This window comes from Osmia bicornis, chromosome 2 (genome assembly GCF_907164935.1).
Source record: "Osmia bicornis bicornis chromosome 2, iOsmBic2.1, whole genome shotgun sequence".
NCBI lineage: Eukaryota > Metazoa > Arthropoda > Insecta > Hymenoptera > Megachilidae > Osmia > Osmia bicornis.
The window spans coordinates 8430672-8451461 of record NC_060217.1 but is presented as its reverse complement, the minus strand read 5'-3'; the positions used below and the strand labels follow the sequence as shown (position 1 = coordinate 8451461).

The following is a 20790-nucleotide window of genomic DNA, read 5'->3' as shown; positions in this document are numbered from 1 at the left end:
CGTTTTTCATCGGCTTTCATACCGTGTTTTGCATAAGTCGACGAGTTTAACTGACATTCCCAGCTCGACACATTGATTTAATCAGATTTTCTAATCAACCGTACCTTTAATGTTTGCCGCCTGCTAATTACCCTCGAAAGAACGCGATATTAGATTTGCATATTTCATTAAGTATTTCACTCGTAATAACTAAAAGAAGACAAATTAAAGAAAATCTTCCGTGCGAAGTATCTCGCATTTCCATTCGAACAATCGCAATAATTCGTAACGATTCCAATGTCAATTTATTGTTCTTGTCGTGTAATTGGAGTCTTCGCACGACCTGAAAAGAGCAGAAAATCGACACTTAGAGACACGGATGTGGGTTTCTATAGTGGGTAGCTGAAAGGCAAAGAATTCAAGATCTTCGAGTAAATGTTTGCACTTTTTTCGGTAGAGAACAGCTGGTGTGTTCTCCGGGTATACTTAAAATTCCCTTCTCTTTTAAAAAATTTTCCACCTATTGCTTTCAAGATTTCAACATTCTAAAAATCAATCAAGTCACGTGTACGATATTTGAGTAATGCAACGATGATATAATTTTATCAAAAATTGTATCGCTTATCGGTATCAAAAAATTCTCTATCGAATGTTGTTCATTTAGATGAATATTACTCGCATCGTTCGATATCATTTTTTCTAATTATCATCGCCGCGTGTTTCAAATATTACATAGATAGAAAAGGATAATAGATTTGGATTTAAACAGACAAGTTCTTTTCAAGCGAATTCGAGCCATTGTTCTCGCGTACGAAATACTGGTGGAAAAAAAGCAAAGTGGTTGAAAGTAACACGGTGCAACAGCAAACCGCGAGTAGCAGTTGCTACTAGAGATAAGTAGAACAATTGCACGTAATCGTACGCAATCTATCGGAGAAAGTGGGCTAATGCGAGCTAAGGATACCGGCAACGCACACCTTCGTTCCTCGCAGATTTCATAAAATGGTCGTTGGATAAAAAGATCCTGGCACAAGAAGGGTTATCGGTGAGCACCGGTACGAATTAGAATCATTGATCAGAGATACCCATGAGATACCAAATAGATAAGAGATTTTTATCTACGTATATTACAGCAAACAGTTGTAATATTCCAATTAAAATTGTTGCAGCCGACGCTGTCAAACGATATGATCGATACCGTGTCGCGTTAATTAATTTCACCGTCACTTATTTATTCGTTCGCGAAATTTAATGCGCCTTTTAAACACGTTTCTCGCTCGTAAAGGTATAACTTAATTCACCGTTTCCCATCGTGTATGGAAGAGTTACGAAGATCGGCATCGATAACGGTACCTGTTCAAATTTAAAGCCCATAAATCGAACAACGCTACCTAACAGGTACTTTCGAATATTCGTGCGCTTAATAACTGTACTCATGGGTGTACATTTAACACGTTTTCGGGCTCATCGAATGACGTTAATTCGATGCGTAACGTTTACGTGATTAATGGATTCATTCGTCACCGTTGACTTACATTCTATCGATGTCGATTCGACGAAAGAGATTTTTCACTGCAGAACGTTTCATGATTCATACAATTGTTCGTTCTTTTGTCTTTTTAATATCTTCGACAGAAGAGTATAAAAGCGATTACATCATACAAACGTGGTACTTCTTTATTTAACGTCCTTTTTTTTTTTAAAAAAAGTCTTCTGTAATGATGTAACGTCGACACGGCCTCGATCTTTTAATAGCCTAATATTAGCGAGACCTTTATTATTACGCTAACGATACGTAATACTGCACCATCGAAGCTTTATTTAACGAGGTATTTGCGTTTGATACAACGATGTAATTTCATTGAAACGAAACCGATGCTGGTATTAACTTTCGCACTATTAGGTAATTACCGAGCAAAACCTTCGTTACGTTACATCGTATCGCGCGATCAAGAAACGTTTTTGCAAATTATACCACGTTAAAATGTGTAATTTAAATATTACAAAGTTAACGATCTGTTCAATTAAATGATTTCAGGTGCTCCAACGAGACATTGAGGCGCACGGTCGCATCGTCAGCTCGGTGGTGAAATTGGGCGACAAGGTTTTCGCGCAACAGCAAGAACAACAGCAACAGGAGGAACGGGAGAAAGAGACGAGAAAAGAACAACGGGAACAACGCGAACCCCCGCAAGCTTTACGAATCGCGAGATCACTGGAACGCCGTTGGCATTTGCTGTTTCTACGTGCCTTGGAATGGCAATGTCACATCGAGACGCTTGTATCTCGCATAAGCAGCAAGGTGAGTCTCCCTTTGCAATACGAATTCTTTTTATTAAATCAAATTTTAAAGCTCGTATTACGGAAAAATCGATTTTCAAAAGATAGAAAATTTAACATAATTTAAAAAAAAAAAAACAAGTACTCGATCATTTTCTTGGTGCACCCGGTATGTTAACAAGTTGACTGACTTTCGCACAGGTTCCTTAATTTTATTGTTTTGCAATATTAATCCTTTTCAACTCCAATTTTTTGTGCATGTATAAAAATGATTTTTTAAGCTGATACTATGGAAAGATAGAAAATTTAACACGATCCAGAAAACAAGTACTCGATCATTTTTCTTGGTGCACTCGGTACGTTAACAGGATGATTGACTTTCGCGCTGGTTCCGTAATTTTAGTGCAACGAGGAAGTTTGCCGGCCTCGATGTAGGAGGCATGTAAGTGAATATGATAATGCTAGAATAGTCGTTTAGCAGTTTTAGCGGTGGGTGTTCGTAGACGAGATGAGATTTGTGCGGCTGAACCGTGTCTTGTTTAACGGGATTAACAAGCAACAGGAAGTTACGGTTGATTTTCATCCGTTTTATTCCGCAGAATTATTGTTAGCAGTCAACTTTTCTTTATATTCAAATCGAATATTCGAACAAATGAAATTTTGCTCATTTTTGCCCGAGTTCGTTAGGCACGATAGCGAAACAAATGATTACTTTCTTAACGAAGCAATTTATCATTCGAAAAGTTAGAAATCTTAACGCTTAGCGATGCGAGTAGTTGAATTCTTAAATAAATGGTTAATCCGGAATGCCAGTGCTTGAGCAAACTGTATCAAGCTGAATCGGGTATCGGTAAGAGCCGTAACAGGCACGAGAGCGTTGTTCCTCTTTTTACGGCTACATCGTTTCAGCGAAGCGAGCCAGGCCGTGCTAAATATACAGGCTGGATAAAAAGTGTCAGCTCGCCGAGGGAAATCGTTAATTATCAGGACGAATTGCATCCGGCGAAGCACCGTCGATGTATCGGCGATCGGTGACTCTGCTTCGTGTACCATTTTCTTAAAAAATTGCTCCTCGCCGAACGGAACGGCCATTCGTATCACCTCGAGCGTACTCGCGCTGGTAAAACGATCCTCTCTTGTAAAGTTCGATCAACCCTTTCTCTCCTACATCGCTGGCGGTCTCAGCTCGCTAATAATTCAACGCCGGCACTCGAGGCATAAATAAAGGGTGCTTCAGGGTGGCATTCTAGGTGTTAATAATTAAAAATTCAAGTAATACGCAAGCTACCGTGATTCCTATCGCGCAGGGGTCAGAAGCGAAAATTTCACTCGGTTAAAAGCGTGACGATAGATGCAAGGAATCGCGTAAAACTTTCACGCGAGGCGTACACCTCGTCGTGTCCTGATTTTGGACTTTTCACAGCTTCCTCTTAGCTGTTCAGCGAGTTTCAAAAACGGACACCGTGAAACTTTCGTCGGTAGGAAACGGGCTCGAAAAGACTTTCGCCTGGTATCTCGGATGGAAATCGATGCAACAGGATGATTCGTGCGGTCAAGTTTTCGAGAAACGCGATTTTTGCGAGCGTGTCGACATACAGGAAGTTTAGAGAAGGAAGATTTTCCGGGAAATGTCGGAACAGGAAGAAAATTTTCACTTTCGTTTGTCCCAAAGCGAAACGTGACATCACGCGTCAAGCGAGCCAGGAAACTCGAATATTCGTGCTAATGAATTTTTATATTTTACCGAACTAGATAGGGAATCAAAGTTTCTTTTTATTTTCTCTTCGTTTTGCAGTAGGTCGTGGTTGATGCCACGACTGGCAGCGATCGTTTAGAAAATTACCTCATTTATACGATGTTTAACGGCTCGTTGTGTTGCCCGTGGCATACCCATGAAAGTGGAATATTTAGGTTGAGTTTCACTATAGAAAACCATGCGTTTGCGGATGGTTATGGGTCAATGAGCCCCGGGCGTGCAATGTTGGTAAACATGGATGCAACCTCGTAAGAGATCTGTTATGATTAGGTATACGGTGGATCAAGAGAGTACTGGCGCACCTTACTTTCCTCGATCAATTTAATTCTTTTATATATTTTCTTAGAATTTATAAACGACGTAGTAGCATCATTAAAAGAAGTTGCCACGGTGAGTCACTGTTCAAAATACCGAAGCAAGTTTTCATATACGACGTCTCTAAAAATACGGACCTTGGAGCTGTCAGCAGCTTGATCCACGCTAGCCGTCGAAAATATTTGCCTTCTTTTCAAGCATTTCGTTTCGAAGGAACGAGTAGTCATGAAACGTAATCGAAAGTACACGCTGGTGAACCGTTGCTCGAGCTCATCAATCATTCCTCTCGACGTGGAATGATTTTCACGCAGTGAAACAGGAGGATAATAAACGCGTCGCGAGGTGAACGAATCTGTTCGCTTCCGGGGACCATTTTTCGAGGTATCAATTTCATTGTTTTTTTTTTTCTTTTTTATTTTTATTCTTAATAAAATTTAATCGAGCGATCCATTGTTCCATGATCCAACATTTATAAATAGTTTCCGATTATAAAACAAAAGGTTGAATAACAAAAGTTAGAATCGCACGATTGCTCCGCAAAAACGTGTTAATAATTCGCGAAAGCTACGAGTGTTTCGTGAAAGTTTGCCAAGCACGTGTTTCACGGGCAAACAGACCATATCTCGTAATACGGGGCTCAGTTTCGTTTTCGTTGCTCGTTTTCCATACGTTTCGATCGCTTATCGCGTGACTACACCGATCTACCGATCTACCCGAGGAACGAGGCTGCGTCCTGATAACTCGAACCTCCCCGACACGCGGCGATTTCAGTGATCGCCTTCTCGTGTTCGCGAATGATTTGCACGGACGTTGATTCCCCGTAATTCGTTGATATATTTATCGGTTAAAAGCGACGTTAACGTCGTCGTTCAGATTCCCTCGGCGAGATGAAAGCGTGCGAACGCTCGAGAGACTCGGTGCAATTTTTACGAGACTTTTGCATAGAAAGTGTGCAACCTTCTATCAGCTGTCTTTCAACGACTATTCGATCCGAGACACGTGTTCGGATTAATTAATGCTTTTGTAGAATATATCCGGGCTCGAGTATGGCTGGTTAATTACTGTTTAATGATCCGCGTTCACCGACGGTAAAAGTGATTTTTTTCCCTTAACGTTTGTGGGAATTCTCGGGGATCGAAAGGAGAACAGAGATTTTATACAGAAGAAAATCTTGGTACTCGAAAATTATAACGTTTAGTTAAACAAGATGAAATGAAATCGGAAGTTCGTTGTTAGAGGTATTCATCGAACTTAATAATATATCTTGAAACGAGTATTTGTAATTAAATGTATGCTTGTTACCTCACGGCAGAAATTGCATCCGCGATTATACTGGATCGACAGAAGGTAAAAGATTCGTGAAAAAAAAAAAGTTTAATATCTACGGTAAGTAGATATTACGTTGTATATCCTGATTGTAAGTGAGATTGTGTTTAGAAGCGAATAACCCAATCCTCATCTTTTCCTCTTCGATTAATCATAATTACCAGAAACTTTAAAAATATTTGATAGAAGCATAGAACACAAGTATCATCTCAAATAAATTTTTCAATTAAATTAAAAAATCACCCAATGCTACTCGGTTACTGGAAGTTTTATTTGTTTCGTTATCGTTCTCCGCGATAAGAAAAACAGCAAATCCGTAGAAGGCTAAAAGTGGAGAATGTCAGTAAACAGGATAATGTAGTAAAATGCAATGCATGTATACACGTTGTCGGAATTTGAAATTTTTCTCCTTACTGTTACATTGCTCGAATCAGATGGAAACTGCACGCAGGGTCGCATAATGAAACATATCTCATGCGTGTACACGTGTGTGTGTCTGCATATTTAACCTCTCCAAGGGAAACACGGACATATTAAATTGCAGCGTTTATAAGCATCGTGTGGTTAGTTATTTGCAAGTCTAACGATCGCTACTACACTCGTTTCTGTATTACTACCTCGCCGCTATAATCCTCAATAGACTTTTCACGTTACATAAACACGTTTTTCCATACAAGGATATTTCAACGTTTCCAATGAACTTTTTTTTTCTTGAATAATTAATGAGCGCTGCAGATTTGTTCAAAAACCTTTCATTATTTTCTTCCTTGCAATTGAACCTTTCATCGAAATGGAAAACAAGGTTGTCAGAGGAGTATTTGAATGGAAAAGTCCTTGAACAAAGCGTTTCATTATGTTTGCTGGCGCACAAAATTTTCGTTCGTTCGTTGATCGTTCGAGACTGACCTTGTTTTATTACATACAATACCTTACCTGCCGCAAACCTTTCAACCTTCCTAGAACGGACGGTTCAGGTATAATTACAAAGCCTTGCGCACTTTGCTCTACGAAACTCCCTATGGTGGACAGTTCTTTTCAATTGATCGTAAGATATCTACGAGCGATCGTAGGTTATTCCTGAACAATGGCATCGTTTAGCAAGATTCCTTTCTTGTCTTTGTATTTACGATGCTTTGTATTTTCTGTCTTATTTGCATTTTGATTTATAAAAATTTATCTCCAACTTATGGTAAATCAAATTCTTTTACAATTCTTTTCTAATTTGATTAGGACTCGTAACTTTCAATTCCGGAAATTCAATTCTCATACAGTTCTTAACATTCCCGAATAAAGCGATAATTCTAGATCAAACAAAGATACACGTTTGCTTATTACAATTTCGCAAATTAATTTTTAACTTTCACGTGTCTCAGATACTCTGTCTCTTAAACGTTTAAAATCCATCATTCTAGTATTCAGTCTATGAAAATCGTTTTAGAGAGTAGAGGAAGAAAAGTGGCCATTCTTTCTTTTACACAGATCCGTAAAATGTCCAAGAAAGTCACCGTTTCATCTTTGTTCGTTGATCTTTTGACACGACGACGCGGTGGGTTTGGTTCGCTCGCTCGAAAAGGCGAAAGTGAAGGCACGCAGTGAACATCGATGAACAAGGTGTAGTTCATGGCCATATTTGTCTGCCATTTGTTGTTCAGCGCCTCGATACCAAGGAAATTAATAGAACCATCTGTCTGAAAAGCTTGCCAATTGAACTGCACCTTTCCAATCCGCGAAACCATGGTTTCCATTGTGAAAGAGTTTCAGAAAATTCATTTAATCTCTCATTATAGATCTTCGTCGTTGGTACCTGTTCTAGAATAGGCTTTTTCTCGCACAACGGTTTAAGGTGCAGGTAATTCGGCCTGGAAACGCGTTCAGGTAGCCGAGGTACCAGCAGGTTGTCGATGGTAAGGGTCTTGGTCGGTTCGGGTATCGGTGTCAGTTCACTTTTGGACACCGGACAGCGAGCTGGTGCATCGTTCTTCCACGTCGCTCCATTTTCTGTTGAAAGAAGACAGTTCGGTGGTGATTTGACATGAGAGTGAGTGATTTACTTTTTCTTCTGGACAACACCTTCGAACGGTGGTCGGTCGTTCTAGCTCGTTGCTCGACATGAACTTTATATTTACGAGCGTGGCGAGTTAGTTAGCAGCGAGCTGGAAATGATTCTGAGAAAGGCGATGATTGCATAAGCAGCTGGTCGTCGATCGAATTGGTTTCTCCAACTTCTTCGATTTTCAGCTCCTTCTCATAGTTGCTTGATTTCTTAAGGGGGTAACAGTGATCCGTTTCTTTGTAAAATTAATGAAACGATAAAGGGTATTACTTTACTTTTGTCTGTTGATTTTTTCCTATTTTTAATTCGAATTTAACCCTTTTGCTAGACACTCGGGTAATTACTGTAATATTTAATATTTTTTTTCAATTTCACTGCTATTATATTTGAGGATGGTTATCTTTGATTAACGGTTTGTGTCTTTACAGTTGTTTTCTTGTTCTTTGTCGCGGAATCTTACAACTCGGGATGCGTGTATTCTTGACTTTCTCTCTTGAAGATTTGTGTCGGAGCTAGTCATTGAATCTTTTAAATTGTTCACTGGTAGACTGTGCAGAATGCGAAGACAACTCTTAATCGCGACGGGGTCATGATTTCTGTGTCGATTAGCTGTTACAATGTGTGTAATTGAAGTATCATTTTTTCCTTCACCGAGGTATATTCCACACTGACGTCTAGATTACTTGTAAAATTTCTTACAATAAATCGTTCGTGTTTTATTCTCGACAAACTTCAATATTCATAGAAAAACTCGGTATCAGCGTATGTTTTCTTTTCGCGTTTTACGGTTATCTCTCGTTTCAAGGAATCGAGGAAGAGACCTTTGAAAACCTTTGTCCAAGGCTCGGTGACACTTGTCGCAAGTGAGTTTCTTCGCCGGTTGATAGTCGTTTCCGGAACGACCCAGAGGAAGGACGAGACACGTCCGACAGAGAGAATTTCTGAGATAATTTATGCCAGTGTACAATTCGTAACCCGATAAGAATATTATTCACCGTTCTTATCGTACTTTTCAACGACACGAAAGTGCATCCTTCCTTTCTCTCCAAAAAATAACTTTCAAATTTCTTGCACGAAGAAATTATGCCGCACAATTTCTAGAAGCTATAATTTTCTTATCTCGATTAATTTTCTGCGCCAATGTTTTAACCTTCTTCGGTATCATCAAGATCGCTAGGTTCGTTTAAAAAAATTACTTTACTCGCATGTTGCCGATAGATTAGATTTTTATTTCGGTCAAAGCTTATCTGTTAAGGTGCGTTATCATCCGACGAACCGTGAAACATTAGTAACTTCTGGAAATAGTAGCTGCATCTTTACCAGAAGGTGTACAAATTAATTGTATCACGCGTAATATCCTTCTTTTACTTTCAAATTAATTTCCTAACGAGCAATTGTTATGAATCATCGTTAAATTGAATTTTTTTCTACGATCCCGTTCTTACGATAGAATAGAAAATCTGTCTGACAGAGAGGAGAAAAATAATACACACACGCTTTCGTCCATTATATGCCGACAAGTAGTTTCTTCGATTCAATGTTAAACCGAGTTTCAGAGCTAATGGATCTTTCTGGGTAGCGTAGAAAGTTAATAAATTAAAGGAAACCCGTGGTCACTCGTGAGCACCGTTCTGTTTCAAGCGGATTTAAAGCAAATGTTGCGATTGTTATCGGTATGTATCACTGTTACGCCTTTCACTCGGCTTTGACCAGCAATTAAATTAACCCCTTAAGAGGATCAACGAAACGCGATCATTTGTGCGATGCAAAGCTTTGCACTGCTTGTAAACCAGCCTTTAAACGTCCTACGAACATGTATTACTAATCGTTTCCAAGATTGCTTCAAATAGTTTCCTACATCATCGACTATTTAATTAATACCACTACCGAGGTATTTAAGCAGTATTAGATATTATTAAATATTCTCAGTATCAGTTATTTTAATCGCAATTTATTCCAAGAATCGTTATATAACGTCGCGTCGATCTCAGAGGGATCCATAAAGGATCCATGGAGAACGGTGAAAAGATCTGCGATCAAAATTTCATTGAAAGGAACTTATCGATAATCGCTGGTTACGTAACAAACAAGATTTTATCTCGTTCTTGAATATATTTCTATCTGTTATCGAGGTGCATTCAACTAACATACAGAATGATTATCAGATATTATCAGTTTAAGAGTCGCATACAATTCCAGGAATTATTGAAGAAAAATGTACAGCGTGTTAGGCGTCAAATGAAAAGTAATTGAAGTATCGAGTATTGTTCGAGAGATATTTGTAATTGCATTTATTGTTTACCAGTGGCTGGATAATTAATTCGTGCTTTTAATTGATGTTGCAATAAGGTCTGAGGTAAGGTACCCTTTGAATGGCGGCCTCTAAATTTAGTCGAGCCTCGCTGCAATTGGCCATTAATCCTGCATTTATTCCCGATATACCCACGTTCTTTATTATCAGCACTGTCCATCGAGCATATTTATCTTTTGTTAGTCACTTTGTGTCGTTTGCCTCGTGCAATGGCGTAGCCGCACGATTACAAAACACTGCAATTTAGCAAACTTCCACGCGCATAATCATTTTCACGCTTAGAATTAGCTTTCGAAATCGGTTGGTTCAATGACATTGGAATTTTCTGAAAAAAAAAAACAAATTCCAAGCACTCTGTTAGTCTAACATCGAAACTCAGAGAATGAAATTCTTTTTTCCTTAACTTTTCTACTGCACGTGTATCGAGTGGAAATTTCTGTCGACACGAGCGATAGTAGGACGATGGATGTATCTCTTAAGAACACAGAGAAGGAAACGATGTTTTATACGAATTCACAGAAAACCGGGTTGGATCGGCGCCAGAGTAAAATTAGTTGAATCGAGAATAAAGACGGGGATGGTAGAAAAATTTCTGGATACTCGATGTTTCACTCATTTTTGCCACACGTGCCGAACTTCCGCTCCATTTCAATCTCTTCAATTCTGGTCCACTTCGGTTAGAATAAATTTTATTTGTATTCTTTTCCTCAGCACTTGTTACCCAATGGTCTCCTCCTCCAAAACAGATTTTGTATTTTAATTTGAAGAAATGGTTCCAGAATGGGCCTCTACTCATATAATCGATGGTGGTGAACGGCGTAGGATTGATCGGATCAACTGATTTGGCGATTTCGTGTTCCAGAACGTGGTGCCATACCGTTGCAGTAGCGACAGCGACGAGGAGCCAGTCACGAAGCAGCCTCGACTCAGCCGCAGACATTCGCGAGGTTCTGGAAGGGAATCCCCGGGTCAGTCGGCTCGTTCAACGCGCTCGGACCGCTCGAATCGTTCGAACCGCTCGAAACGCCACAAAGCCACGAGATCGCGATACTACGAGGATTCAGCCGCGAGCAAAGCGGACCTATCCGACACCGACGCGTCTTCCGAGAACCGATCGATCGGCGATGGATCCTACTTCGAGGTGCGTATACCTGACCGAAAAGTACCATTTTTTATTTTTCCTTTAATAAAAATAAGATTTCCAAGTGACGCTGGATCGACGGAGAAACAAGAAACACACAGTTCTGCTTACGTGGAGAATTTGTGTCGAGGTCGTTTTTTTGTGATTAAGTAAATTGTTCCTCGAATTTACTCGAACGAAGACGGAAAATTTAGTGGAGTAGTGTTAATTAACGAGTCATCGTGAAATTCCTGTACGACAGTTATGGTGTTGATCCTCGAGTGAGATATTTACTGACGGACAACGGAGCCGAATTTAGAGTTCCTTATTTTATAAATCTTGAAATTTTTGGTCAAGTATTCTTCAATTTTAAGTGATAACGATGCAAGTGTTTCTGTATTCTATTTAATTATTAATCCTTGGATCATTTTTACTTGGTTCCTTCTTTTATTTCATTAGAATTACAAAGTTTCTCTATACGAATTTGAACAGACGGATTAATTTAATTTTGAAATGATGTATTCAATATTCTCTCAACTTCGACATCCTGTTATTCTTCTTTCTTCGTCGAACGCATGAAAATTCATCGGGTAAAAGCATAGACCCTCCCTAAACCCGTCCAACAACGTGGCTGCAGGGCCACAGGGCGGATACCTGAATATGAAAATTAGCCTGATCCTTATTAGCTGCCATTGTCTCGTTCCAAGAACAAAAGTGATCGTTGTGCCTCGACGACCTGACCGCCTCGAAGCCTGCCTTTACCTTGCCGATTTAACCTCTGACACTGTAAGCCATTTTTCAACCATCAAGAAACCTTCTTTCATCCTTTTTTCTGGGGTGCAGTAAAAAATAAACAACGAATCCTTATTTTTCCACGGTCGGCTCCGAGAAATCTGAATGCTTTACTCCGTAAAGAAATCTGAAAATGTTTGATGCAAAAGCAAAACGGTGTCAAAGGAATTCGTCAAACGATCGTTGCGTACACAATGTACACGGTGTAACGTTATATTCATGACACACGTGCTCGTTACCGGTGTGAATGATCTATTAGAGTGCGCGGAGTGGAACGCGTGCTGTTTCCTTTCGTTGAGTTCCTTTATTGTCCGGTGAAATTGATTTACAGCCATCCACCAGTTGTTTTCAGCCTTCGAGATTAATCAATTTTGGAAGTGAATCGAAGGTGTTAAATCCGATCTTTTCGTTTCTTCTGTCGTTGCCGACAGGTGGAGAAAGTTTGAAATCGAGTTTAAAGCATATACCCTGTGTATAAATTTTTTAATATTCCTGTTGTCATTTATATTTGTTAATTTCAATAGCTAAATTAATCTTTTCTTTTATCTTCCAGAAGAATTATCCGTTGCAATTGAAATGATTTATAACTGAACGATTGATCATTTTAATCCACCTACAGTTTCTACATACACAATGGTCAGTGGGACACCCTGTATAGATTTTTATGCATCGCTTTTGTTGACGTCGATTGTTCAGGATTTCTTGTTCGTTTCGCGATATTACGGTGCTCAGAGTGGAACGCATTCCTTTCATTCCATCTCTTTGTTGGCCGGTGAAATTGATTTGCAACGACGCCAAGCGTTTCTTTTCGACGCCTCCAATGGATTCGTCGATGTTACAATTAAATCAAGATTATCTAATTTAACAACATATCGATCCTCTTTAATTTCTCCCTAAATATTCAAACTCTTTTCCTTTTTTTTTCACTAAGGAAGTTCGAAAATCTTTCTTGTTTGAGCTCGTTCCTCTGCTGAAGCGGAATGAGAACTCGACGGGAGAAAGTACACGGGGCCTTTTACCTTCTGAAATATTCACCAAGCGAAATAAAATAAAAATTGAAATTGATGTGTAATTACACGTACGTACGCGACGTTCGGAGGAACGTGCTTGCTTTTCAGTTGCATCAATTCTCTGTACAAGGTAGAGGAGAATATTATTTTCTGCCCGGTGGAAACCAATTTCCTGTGTTGTTACTTTGTTTCGTTATGTATTCTCTTTTTTTCTCAATTACTACCTCGATTCTTCTGTTTGAAAGAAAGTGTCGCGCGGATAATTTAAAAGCCATTTATAACACCTTGGACTACATTGCTGTTTCATTTTTATTTTGCATTCAGATTGATTGCACTTAGCTAAGAGTGCAATATTTTATAGAAATCTTACTTACGTTTAGAAATATTTATTGTAGAGATAAAAATTTATTTCGAAAATATAAGCGATGTTTTATCACCCCCTCCAAAGGAATGTTTTATCAATCGGTTGATATTATGATGGAATATCATAATAGCGTTCTGTTAGCGTTCCAGTTAGCGGCTTGATCGATAATTAACTTCTTATCGTGGAAAAATTATCGTGATAATCTGGCTTGCGGTTCGTCGCCAGCAGTCGCAGCCGAGAAATGTAAACGTGCGGTTTCGCTCGATGCTCGCGCTTCGACTCGTATCGAACACATCGAGCTCGCTAAAAATAACATTTTTCAATAATCGTGAGTTAATCTTAAAGCCATGTTTTATCAACGATACAAGTAGTTACCTTGTGACAAAGATTCCTGAAATTCACTCGTCGATGATTTGATTGTAGGATGAATTATGCCAGTTGTGTGTGATGGACGCAAAGTCCGAGGGAACGGAAAATCCCCAGGAAACGGTGAATCGAATCGCGTCCAGTTTGGGCGACCAGGGTGAAGAGGGTGACATCGAGGAGGACGCTGTAAGCGAAGAGGACGAAGAAGACGAAATGCCACCGACACCCGACACCGTACCGATGACAAATTCCACGGCCATCGAGGAAAACTGCGATCAAATCGACGGTCAGCCGGCAGGAAACGTTGAACAATCGAACAGTAATAATCTGATCGCAAACGAGCCAGTGAAACGTCGCAGAACGACTGAGGAGGTCGCCTCTTTTAACACGTAAGAGACTTTTATCAGACCGTTTTATCTCGTGGGCGTGTGCGCTCTGGTTGTTAACGTGCTCCGGTACAAATTAACACTGTATCTTCACCTTTTCGCTTCTGTTCAGGTATTTTTATTTAATCTTTGCAACGATAACGCCTAGTTCAAGGTCCAAGAGTTCCTACTTTATCTTTGATCTACTAAATCAGTAGAACTGAAATTTTTCAAAATCTTGCAGAATCTCGACGCGTTAATTGTTAAATCCAGAATTCTTTATCTATCGGTAAGACGCTAATTATGCTAAATCGATCGTTTGCGGATCTATGAGTCACAGCCAGTAGTCCTCTCTAAGGTCACCCTTCTCTCCTCAAAATTAATCTCACGTCGAGCTTCGTAGAAGCAAGCTTAACGTCGACGAATCTAGCGCATCATTCAGCCGATCGTTTGCCATTAGATCCGACAGGAAATCGAAGAATTGCGCGACCTTCTACTTCAAACACCTGGACACCGACTCGGAGCAGAACGAGGAGGCGGCGATAGCTGCCGAAGACTCGTCGGAAGAGGAGTGGACGTACACTTCTTCACGAGCGAACGACGTTTCGGAGCAACGGGAAACGAACGTGCTGGTGCGTCTTGATTTTGGCGAATCGCAGTCGAACGACAACGCGCAGGAGAAAATGAAGACAGCCGAGAAAGCAGTCCGTGAATCGGTCCTCGGTATGGCGAACGTCGAGGAGACATCGAACGATACCGACGCGTCCTCTCGTCGCGAGAAGGACAGTGACGACGAAACGAAAAACGACAAGACGAGCATACAGAGGCTGATCAAGGAGGTAGAGAAATTGGTCGGCGAGGAGAGGCGTACAGGAGCGTGCAAGACGTTCCCTCCGCTCATACTGGACGATAAGGGTATAACGAATAATCATCGTGCCAAGTACGCTCGAATAAAGGAGTGGTTGAAATTGAACTCTGCTCGAGGACACGATGGACGATCCACGTCACAGGTAGGTTGCAATTATTGCTATTGTTGCGGGGTGTGTATTGTTCGATGCTTTCCTTTTACAGCGTAACGATGTGGGATCATTTTTATATATTTTTTTTAAATTTTATGTCTTCGCGAGGATAGGCTATTTCATGCAAATCGGAAGACGAAGTCGAAGGAAAGTGTGCCTCATTGTTCCTTTGAACAAAGTTTAATAGTTCTCTATTGTAAACCGTCTTTGTTCCTTTTAATTTTAAATTAACGTTCGATAGTAGATATTGTTCGTGAAAATGTGAGAAAAGAGGGCGTAAGAATTGTTGCAATTTTCGACGCGTCTGTCCTAAAGTGATAAAGAGCTTTTAACGAGGCCTAAACTGAATTATAACGTTTCGTAACAATCGTAATGAACGGGAATTGCAGCCGTTGGATAGTTGCGATGCGAGCGGCGAGTACACGACCGAAGAATCCGACGGGGAGAGGCAGTCGGTTTCGTCGGAGGATCTGCAGAGCAGTGTGGCAACGTATCGGCGATTCGAAGGTGCACTTGGCTGCACGTCTCAGTCGGTGTCGCAAGAGATATTCGACGAGGCTGAAAGGACGCCGATCAACGAGGCTCATCCGATGCTGGACTCGAGCACGCCGAAAGTCGTGATGAGATCGAAACAGAAATCGAACGGTCCCAGACCGTGGAGTGTGTCGTGTATATCACAGATCGGCAATAACGCGAATCTGAATCAAACGAACGACCCGATTTCGCAATTCTCCATATCCGAGACAGCGCTTCATCAATTGATCGCTACTCCTCCGACCAAATCCGTGTCCTTAGATGCCACGTGAGTAATTTACTTAGAATAATTTATGATACCTTCTTACTATGAATTTCTGGTGTCGATTACCGTCTGCCGCACCAGTCAACGCGTTAAACTTAGTCTACGGTTACAGTGGAAGCATTTTCTCCGGAACACGCGTAACGTAACCACCCTCGTAGAAATTTATTTATATCCATTCGTGGGAACAATAGATCATCAGAAAACGCTTTCGCTGTACCGGTAGACTTAGCTGGATTTAAAAGTCAAAATTTTCTGACGATTCCGTTTGCGTATCACAGAGGATCACGGAAGTCCTTCAACAACTCAACGTCCACGTTATTGGAGGAGTCGATCATTTGTCACGATGGCCGGGTGGTTCGAAACAGTTCATTGCGTAGGAAAAAGAGCAGATTGCGCAAGAAGAACTTGGTAAGACCTGCTGTCCAATTTATATCACAAAAAATATCATTTTTTAAATGAAAGGTAAGAAAGAAGAAAACTCGTGGGTTTTTGATTTGTTCGTCGTTTATAGGGCCGCAAAAGCGATTCCAGCTCGGAGGGTGTAAACGCGAATCAATCGGCCGGAAGCGACGGTAGTTCGTCGAATCAGCAACGTTCGCCACGGAAAATGAGCGGAAGCCGCGGTATTCGTACGATCTCGAGAGATTGCCACGGTCGTTTGACCACCCTCGTGAAATCCGGTTCGTTCTCCGGGTGCACGTCGCATCAGCAGTTTTCCACGGAGAGGACGATCGTCAGCGACCCGACTCCACCGTTCCGGTTACCTTGCTGTACCTCGGTCGCTTCCACGTCCGAGACCGAGCCCGAAGAGCAACGTAATTGCACGCGAAGCTGTTTCGCCTACGACGAGAATCTGTTGGATACCGTTCTGAGCAACAAGGAGCTGTGCAACCAGCAACTGAACGTGGACAGCGACGTCGAGATGAACAGCCTCGGGAACAACTCGTTCTCCGAGCAGGCTTGGGATAATTACCAGGTAAACGCGTTTAATCCTTAAACATCGGAATACTACTGTCAATAAATGTCACTGCCTTGCCATCAAGTTGAATTGATGGTATCAACTATGTTTTACTGAGCAAACTGTTATGGTTGCAATGTTGAATACCAGTATTTTTGCAAACTTGTTCTGCAATAAATTTGAACAAATAAACTGAATTAATAGTCAAGCTTCCTGACCTCTTCGAGAAAATTTGATAACCGATTACTGACTTTTAAGTTGTTCTCTATTTTCGATAGGAAAAATATATGAGCGAGCCGTACAGCGAAGCACCCGACGTAGAAACAGCACGAAGATTGTTGGACTTTGGCGACGATTACCGAAACTTCCTCGACAGTCAATCCGACTGTGCATCCAGTATGAGCGCAGTTCCAACTAGCTCTCCGCTGCCTAGAAGTCGTATGCATCATGTACGTTCCATTCTATTCTTCTTACTCGATCAGGTGTCCATATTCTTTTTATGATGCCACCAATTTCCAACGTGTTCAATTCTGTCAATATTTTTTCTTCTTTTTTTTTTTTCTTCAACAAACGTACTAAAGTCTCGTAGTATTCCAAGTAGTGTGTTGTAACAAGGATCGTTGCTTGCGTGTACCGCTGTGGATAGAATGTAATTCCTCTGCAGCAAATAAAACTTTTCATCCTGTGTGTTCAGACGTGAAACGTCATTTGAGTGTTTGCAATAAACTCATTTTTACCTTGTAAACCTTGCGACCGAATTATTACCTTGTACCAGATTCGACCATGTACACCTTTCTGTAACACCTTTGTATACACACACCAGACGTGTAAATTGTTAATAACTTTCGCTTCTTATCATCCCGGCTATAACGTGGCACACAACGATTATTTATTATCATTTTTCAGTTCCTATAGCTTCATATCTCGAAAAGAAATTCCCTTTCACTGCGATGACACTGTAGCGAATCTCTTCGTCTGTTATCGAGACTTCGCTTGAGACGAACGCGTCTCTGCGATGATATCTTAACGAGGGTAAACGATGTAATTACAGATACAGTCGCAGCCAAAACCATTTTAGCAGTCGATATGTAGAGCAAGATGATTTGATGACAATGTACAAGTCACTGTGCAACGCGTTTCTATCAAAATCCCTGACACCCTATCAACATTTTGCTGGTTGCATATTTTATTGGTTCAATTATAAATTCTAGTTTGTACACATAGGAAGATTAATTTCTTATCTTGACATTGATAAGTCTTAAATAGCTACGATAAATAGGTCTGGAAAAATTGTTTTACTTTGATTGAAACAGATTTTGAGCACCGCTGGCAGACTAAAGCATCGTTAGCTTCTCTTTGTTCTGTTTCGGTATCTTTCGACCAGTGGTACGCAACCACCTTGTTACAAATTTTCAACGCATCGATGATCGCAGTAAAAATTAATTCCTAGCCAATTATTTTCTATCGGAACTATCATAAAATGAGAAATTTGTTTCAGGAGATAGTCGATACGACGGAAGACAGCGACAGCGACGTAGAGGATATCCGGAACGTGGTTGAAAAATCACAATCTCAGTTGACCCTCGCTGAAAATCTATTCGCGAGGGCGAACAATGGAACGATGCCGGAGGATTGCGTACGTATGATAATGTTTTTGACTTGGTGTTTGGTGGTGAGAAAACTGTACAAATTGTTCAAGGGCTGGTTAAGAAGCGTGAACAAATTCGCTTCTATCTTCTATCGCAAAATCGTTTCAACGGGTATCAGTATTGTACGCATGTGCGAGCGCATGAAATATTTCTTTTTCAGCTTGGTGTCGTTACCACGCGGTTACAAAAAGTCTGATTAGTTACGCTTTCATTTCTGTTTCTTCTATGCTTTTAACTTTCAATTTGTGTGATTATTCTAGTTTATAGGCTGCTTTGTTTTGCGTTTACCGAATTTTGTAGAATGACTACGGTAAAGTATGCTTTAATTTGTGGTATTATGCTTAAGCTTTTTAATCGTTATAATTCTTCTTCTTTTATTAAATCGTTTTAATGACGACGCGGTTGCTGAATGTTAGATGTGTAAGGGCAGAATTTACGTGTTCACATGTATAACGTATGCAGAACGAGTGTATATACAATGTATATTATTTTAATACGAGACTCGAAGCTTATTATATTGTAGGTTTATAAATAAAATTGTATATTTATCATGCAAAATTTTCCATTCGTATCCTTCGTATCTGGCAAATTACAGGCATACAAAATTTTAGCAGTGTACCGTAATAAAAAACTTATTGCACTATAAAACGAACGGGTACTTTCTTTACAACTAAATGTTAAATAAACATTTAACGGGAAATAATTACTGTAGAGAAGAATAAAAATGGTTCTGTATTTGCTTGCATGTCTAGCATTGCTTTATCCTTGTTTCTTGCTTTCGCAATGTACACGAATATCGTCGAGGTAAACATTCGCTCGAGCACGCGCTTGTGTTTCTCGCTCGAATCGCAGCCAGTTTCGTGTTGTCCTTTGGAAGGATACCTTCGCTCTGAAATTGACGCTGAGACGGTGCTTCTGAATGGCGGGATACAAGGTACGCTTGTAGGATTCCAAGGCTTTTTGGTAATTATACTTGGTAAATGTCTACAATTAGACAATTAGACAACGAGAAATCAATTGAAAAGAGGTAAATTCTATGTATTTTTGCTCTCCGAATCCAAAACCATAAAATTTGGGGACCGTTTGTATTTATTAAGATATTGTGGTAAATATTGACATAAAATCATTATTTTCAAAAGTTAATAACTTTTTGGGGTAGACAATACTTTTAAAGCGCGTCATTAACCTACATAACTTAGATTAGGTTATCAGAAAAAATATAACATATATACCTCGCGTCAAAAGCTTGACCAGTCAACAATAGTCTCCTTGCTCAGTTCTAATTCCTGTACGTAGAATGCACAGCGCGAAGGACGCATCATGAGAAAATATCGAATAAAACGGGCAATTGTCGTGATATCAAGATTAGAATTGAATTTTAAGTTATTCTTTTCAAGGAGACTATTGTTGACTGGTCAAGTTTTTGCCGTGAGGTAAGTTGTATTTCTTCTGATAACCTAACCTAACTTATGAATATTAAAAAATACAAGCGACCCCCAAATTTTATCAACAGTTTTGGATTCGAGAAACAAAACTTTCATAGAATTTACTTCGTTTCAATTGATTTCTCGTTGGGGCCCTAATTGTAGACATTTACCTTATACTTTTAGTATACAAGGTGTTTCAAAGATGGAGGATCGTTTTCGGTAAACGCTGAGCTCCCTGCTTTGGTCAGACTTATATTCTTTCTCATTATCATCGAAACACATTGTATACTATTCCATGCTTTTTCTTTTTATTGCTTTACTGACGATGGTCTTAATAAGATTCAGTGTTTTATTAGTGTCGTGTATAAATTAATTATCCTGTTCTAATTAATATCCATAAATTAGATCACTTCCTATTGAAATTGCGTCACGACATTTTAATTAATCTTTGACGTAGGTAGTAATTAAAAGAAACCTATAAATATTAGATGGACGCAAAAAATTTGTCGCTATTAGCATTAACACAGCATTCTAATAAAATGGCATACTGGTTTAAAAAATTATTTTTTTTCATTTCACATTCAATTGCTTCAATAATGCTATAGTAATAATATTTTAAATTCAGTTCAAGAGATAATTGGTTTGGTGTTGATTCTTGCGTGACGCTTTGCAAATAATATCTTATCTCGAAACTGAATGGCTGTAACATTGAAATTACTGACTTTTGATGTTTGTGTTTGTAGACGGAAGTGGAGTGCGCGTGTAGGGAAAATTTACGGTGCCTTCACGCGTTATTGGAGTCGGTCAGCAATTCGTTCAGAAGTGAAAAGTACATGAAACAAGTTCGTGGTAAGTACAATAATCAAATTCAACGTCGTTCATTCGCTATTTCGTTGTCGTA

The 20790-nt window shown here is 39.9% G+C and overlaps 1 protein-coding gene and 1 long non-coding RNA gene across 7 annotated transcripts in view; one reads left to right on the top strand and one right to left on the bottom strand.

Moving 5' to 3' along the window:
- LOC114875631 overlaps positions 1 to 20790 on the top strand; it is a 79560-nt gene that overhangs the window by 32297 nt on the left and 26473 nt on the right. For both annotated transcript variants that reach the window (XM_046290063.1, XM_046290064.1), the window contains exons 7-16: positions 2018 to 2281; positions 10883 to 11161; positions 13730 to 14061; positions 14498 to 15047; positions 15446 to 15858; positions 16134 to 16263; positions 16367 to 16831; positions 17092 to 17262; positions 18312 to 18449; positions 20633 to 20738. In XM_046290063.1, the coding sequence (XP_046146019.1) occupies positions 2018 to 2281; positions 10883 to 11161; positions 13730 to 14061; positions 14498 to 15047; positions 15446 to 15858; positions 16134 to 16263; positions 16367 to 16831; positions 17092 to 17262; positions 18312 to 18449; positions 20633 to 20738 (2848 nt within the window). The remainder of the gene's footprint in view (positions 1 to 2017; positions 2282 to 10882; positions 11162 to 13729; positions 14062 to 14497; positions 15048 to 15445; positions 15859 to 16133; positions 16264 to 16366; positions 16832 to 17091; positions 17263 to 18311; positions 18450 to 20632; positions 20739 to 20790) is intronic.
- On the bottom strand, positions 11172 to 13771 carry LOC114875633. 5 transcript variants are annotated; one of them, XR_003789262.2, is made up of 3 exons: positions 13682 to 13771; positions 11903 to 13609; positions 11172 to 11794 (listed from the first exon to the last, which is right to left on the bottom strand). It is a non-coding gene; the product is annotated as an uncharacterized LOC114875633 (long non-coding RNA). The 5 variants fall into 5 exon arrangements; XR_003789265.2 differs by having other exon boundaries at positions 11172 to 12059; positions 12172 to 13609; XR_003789264.2 differs by having other exon boundaries at positions 11172 to 12954; positions 13015 to 13609.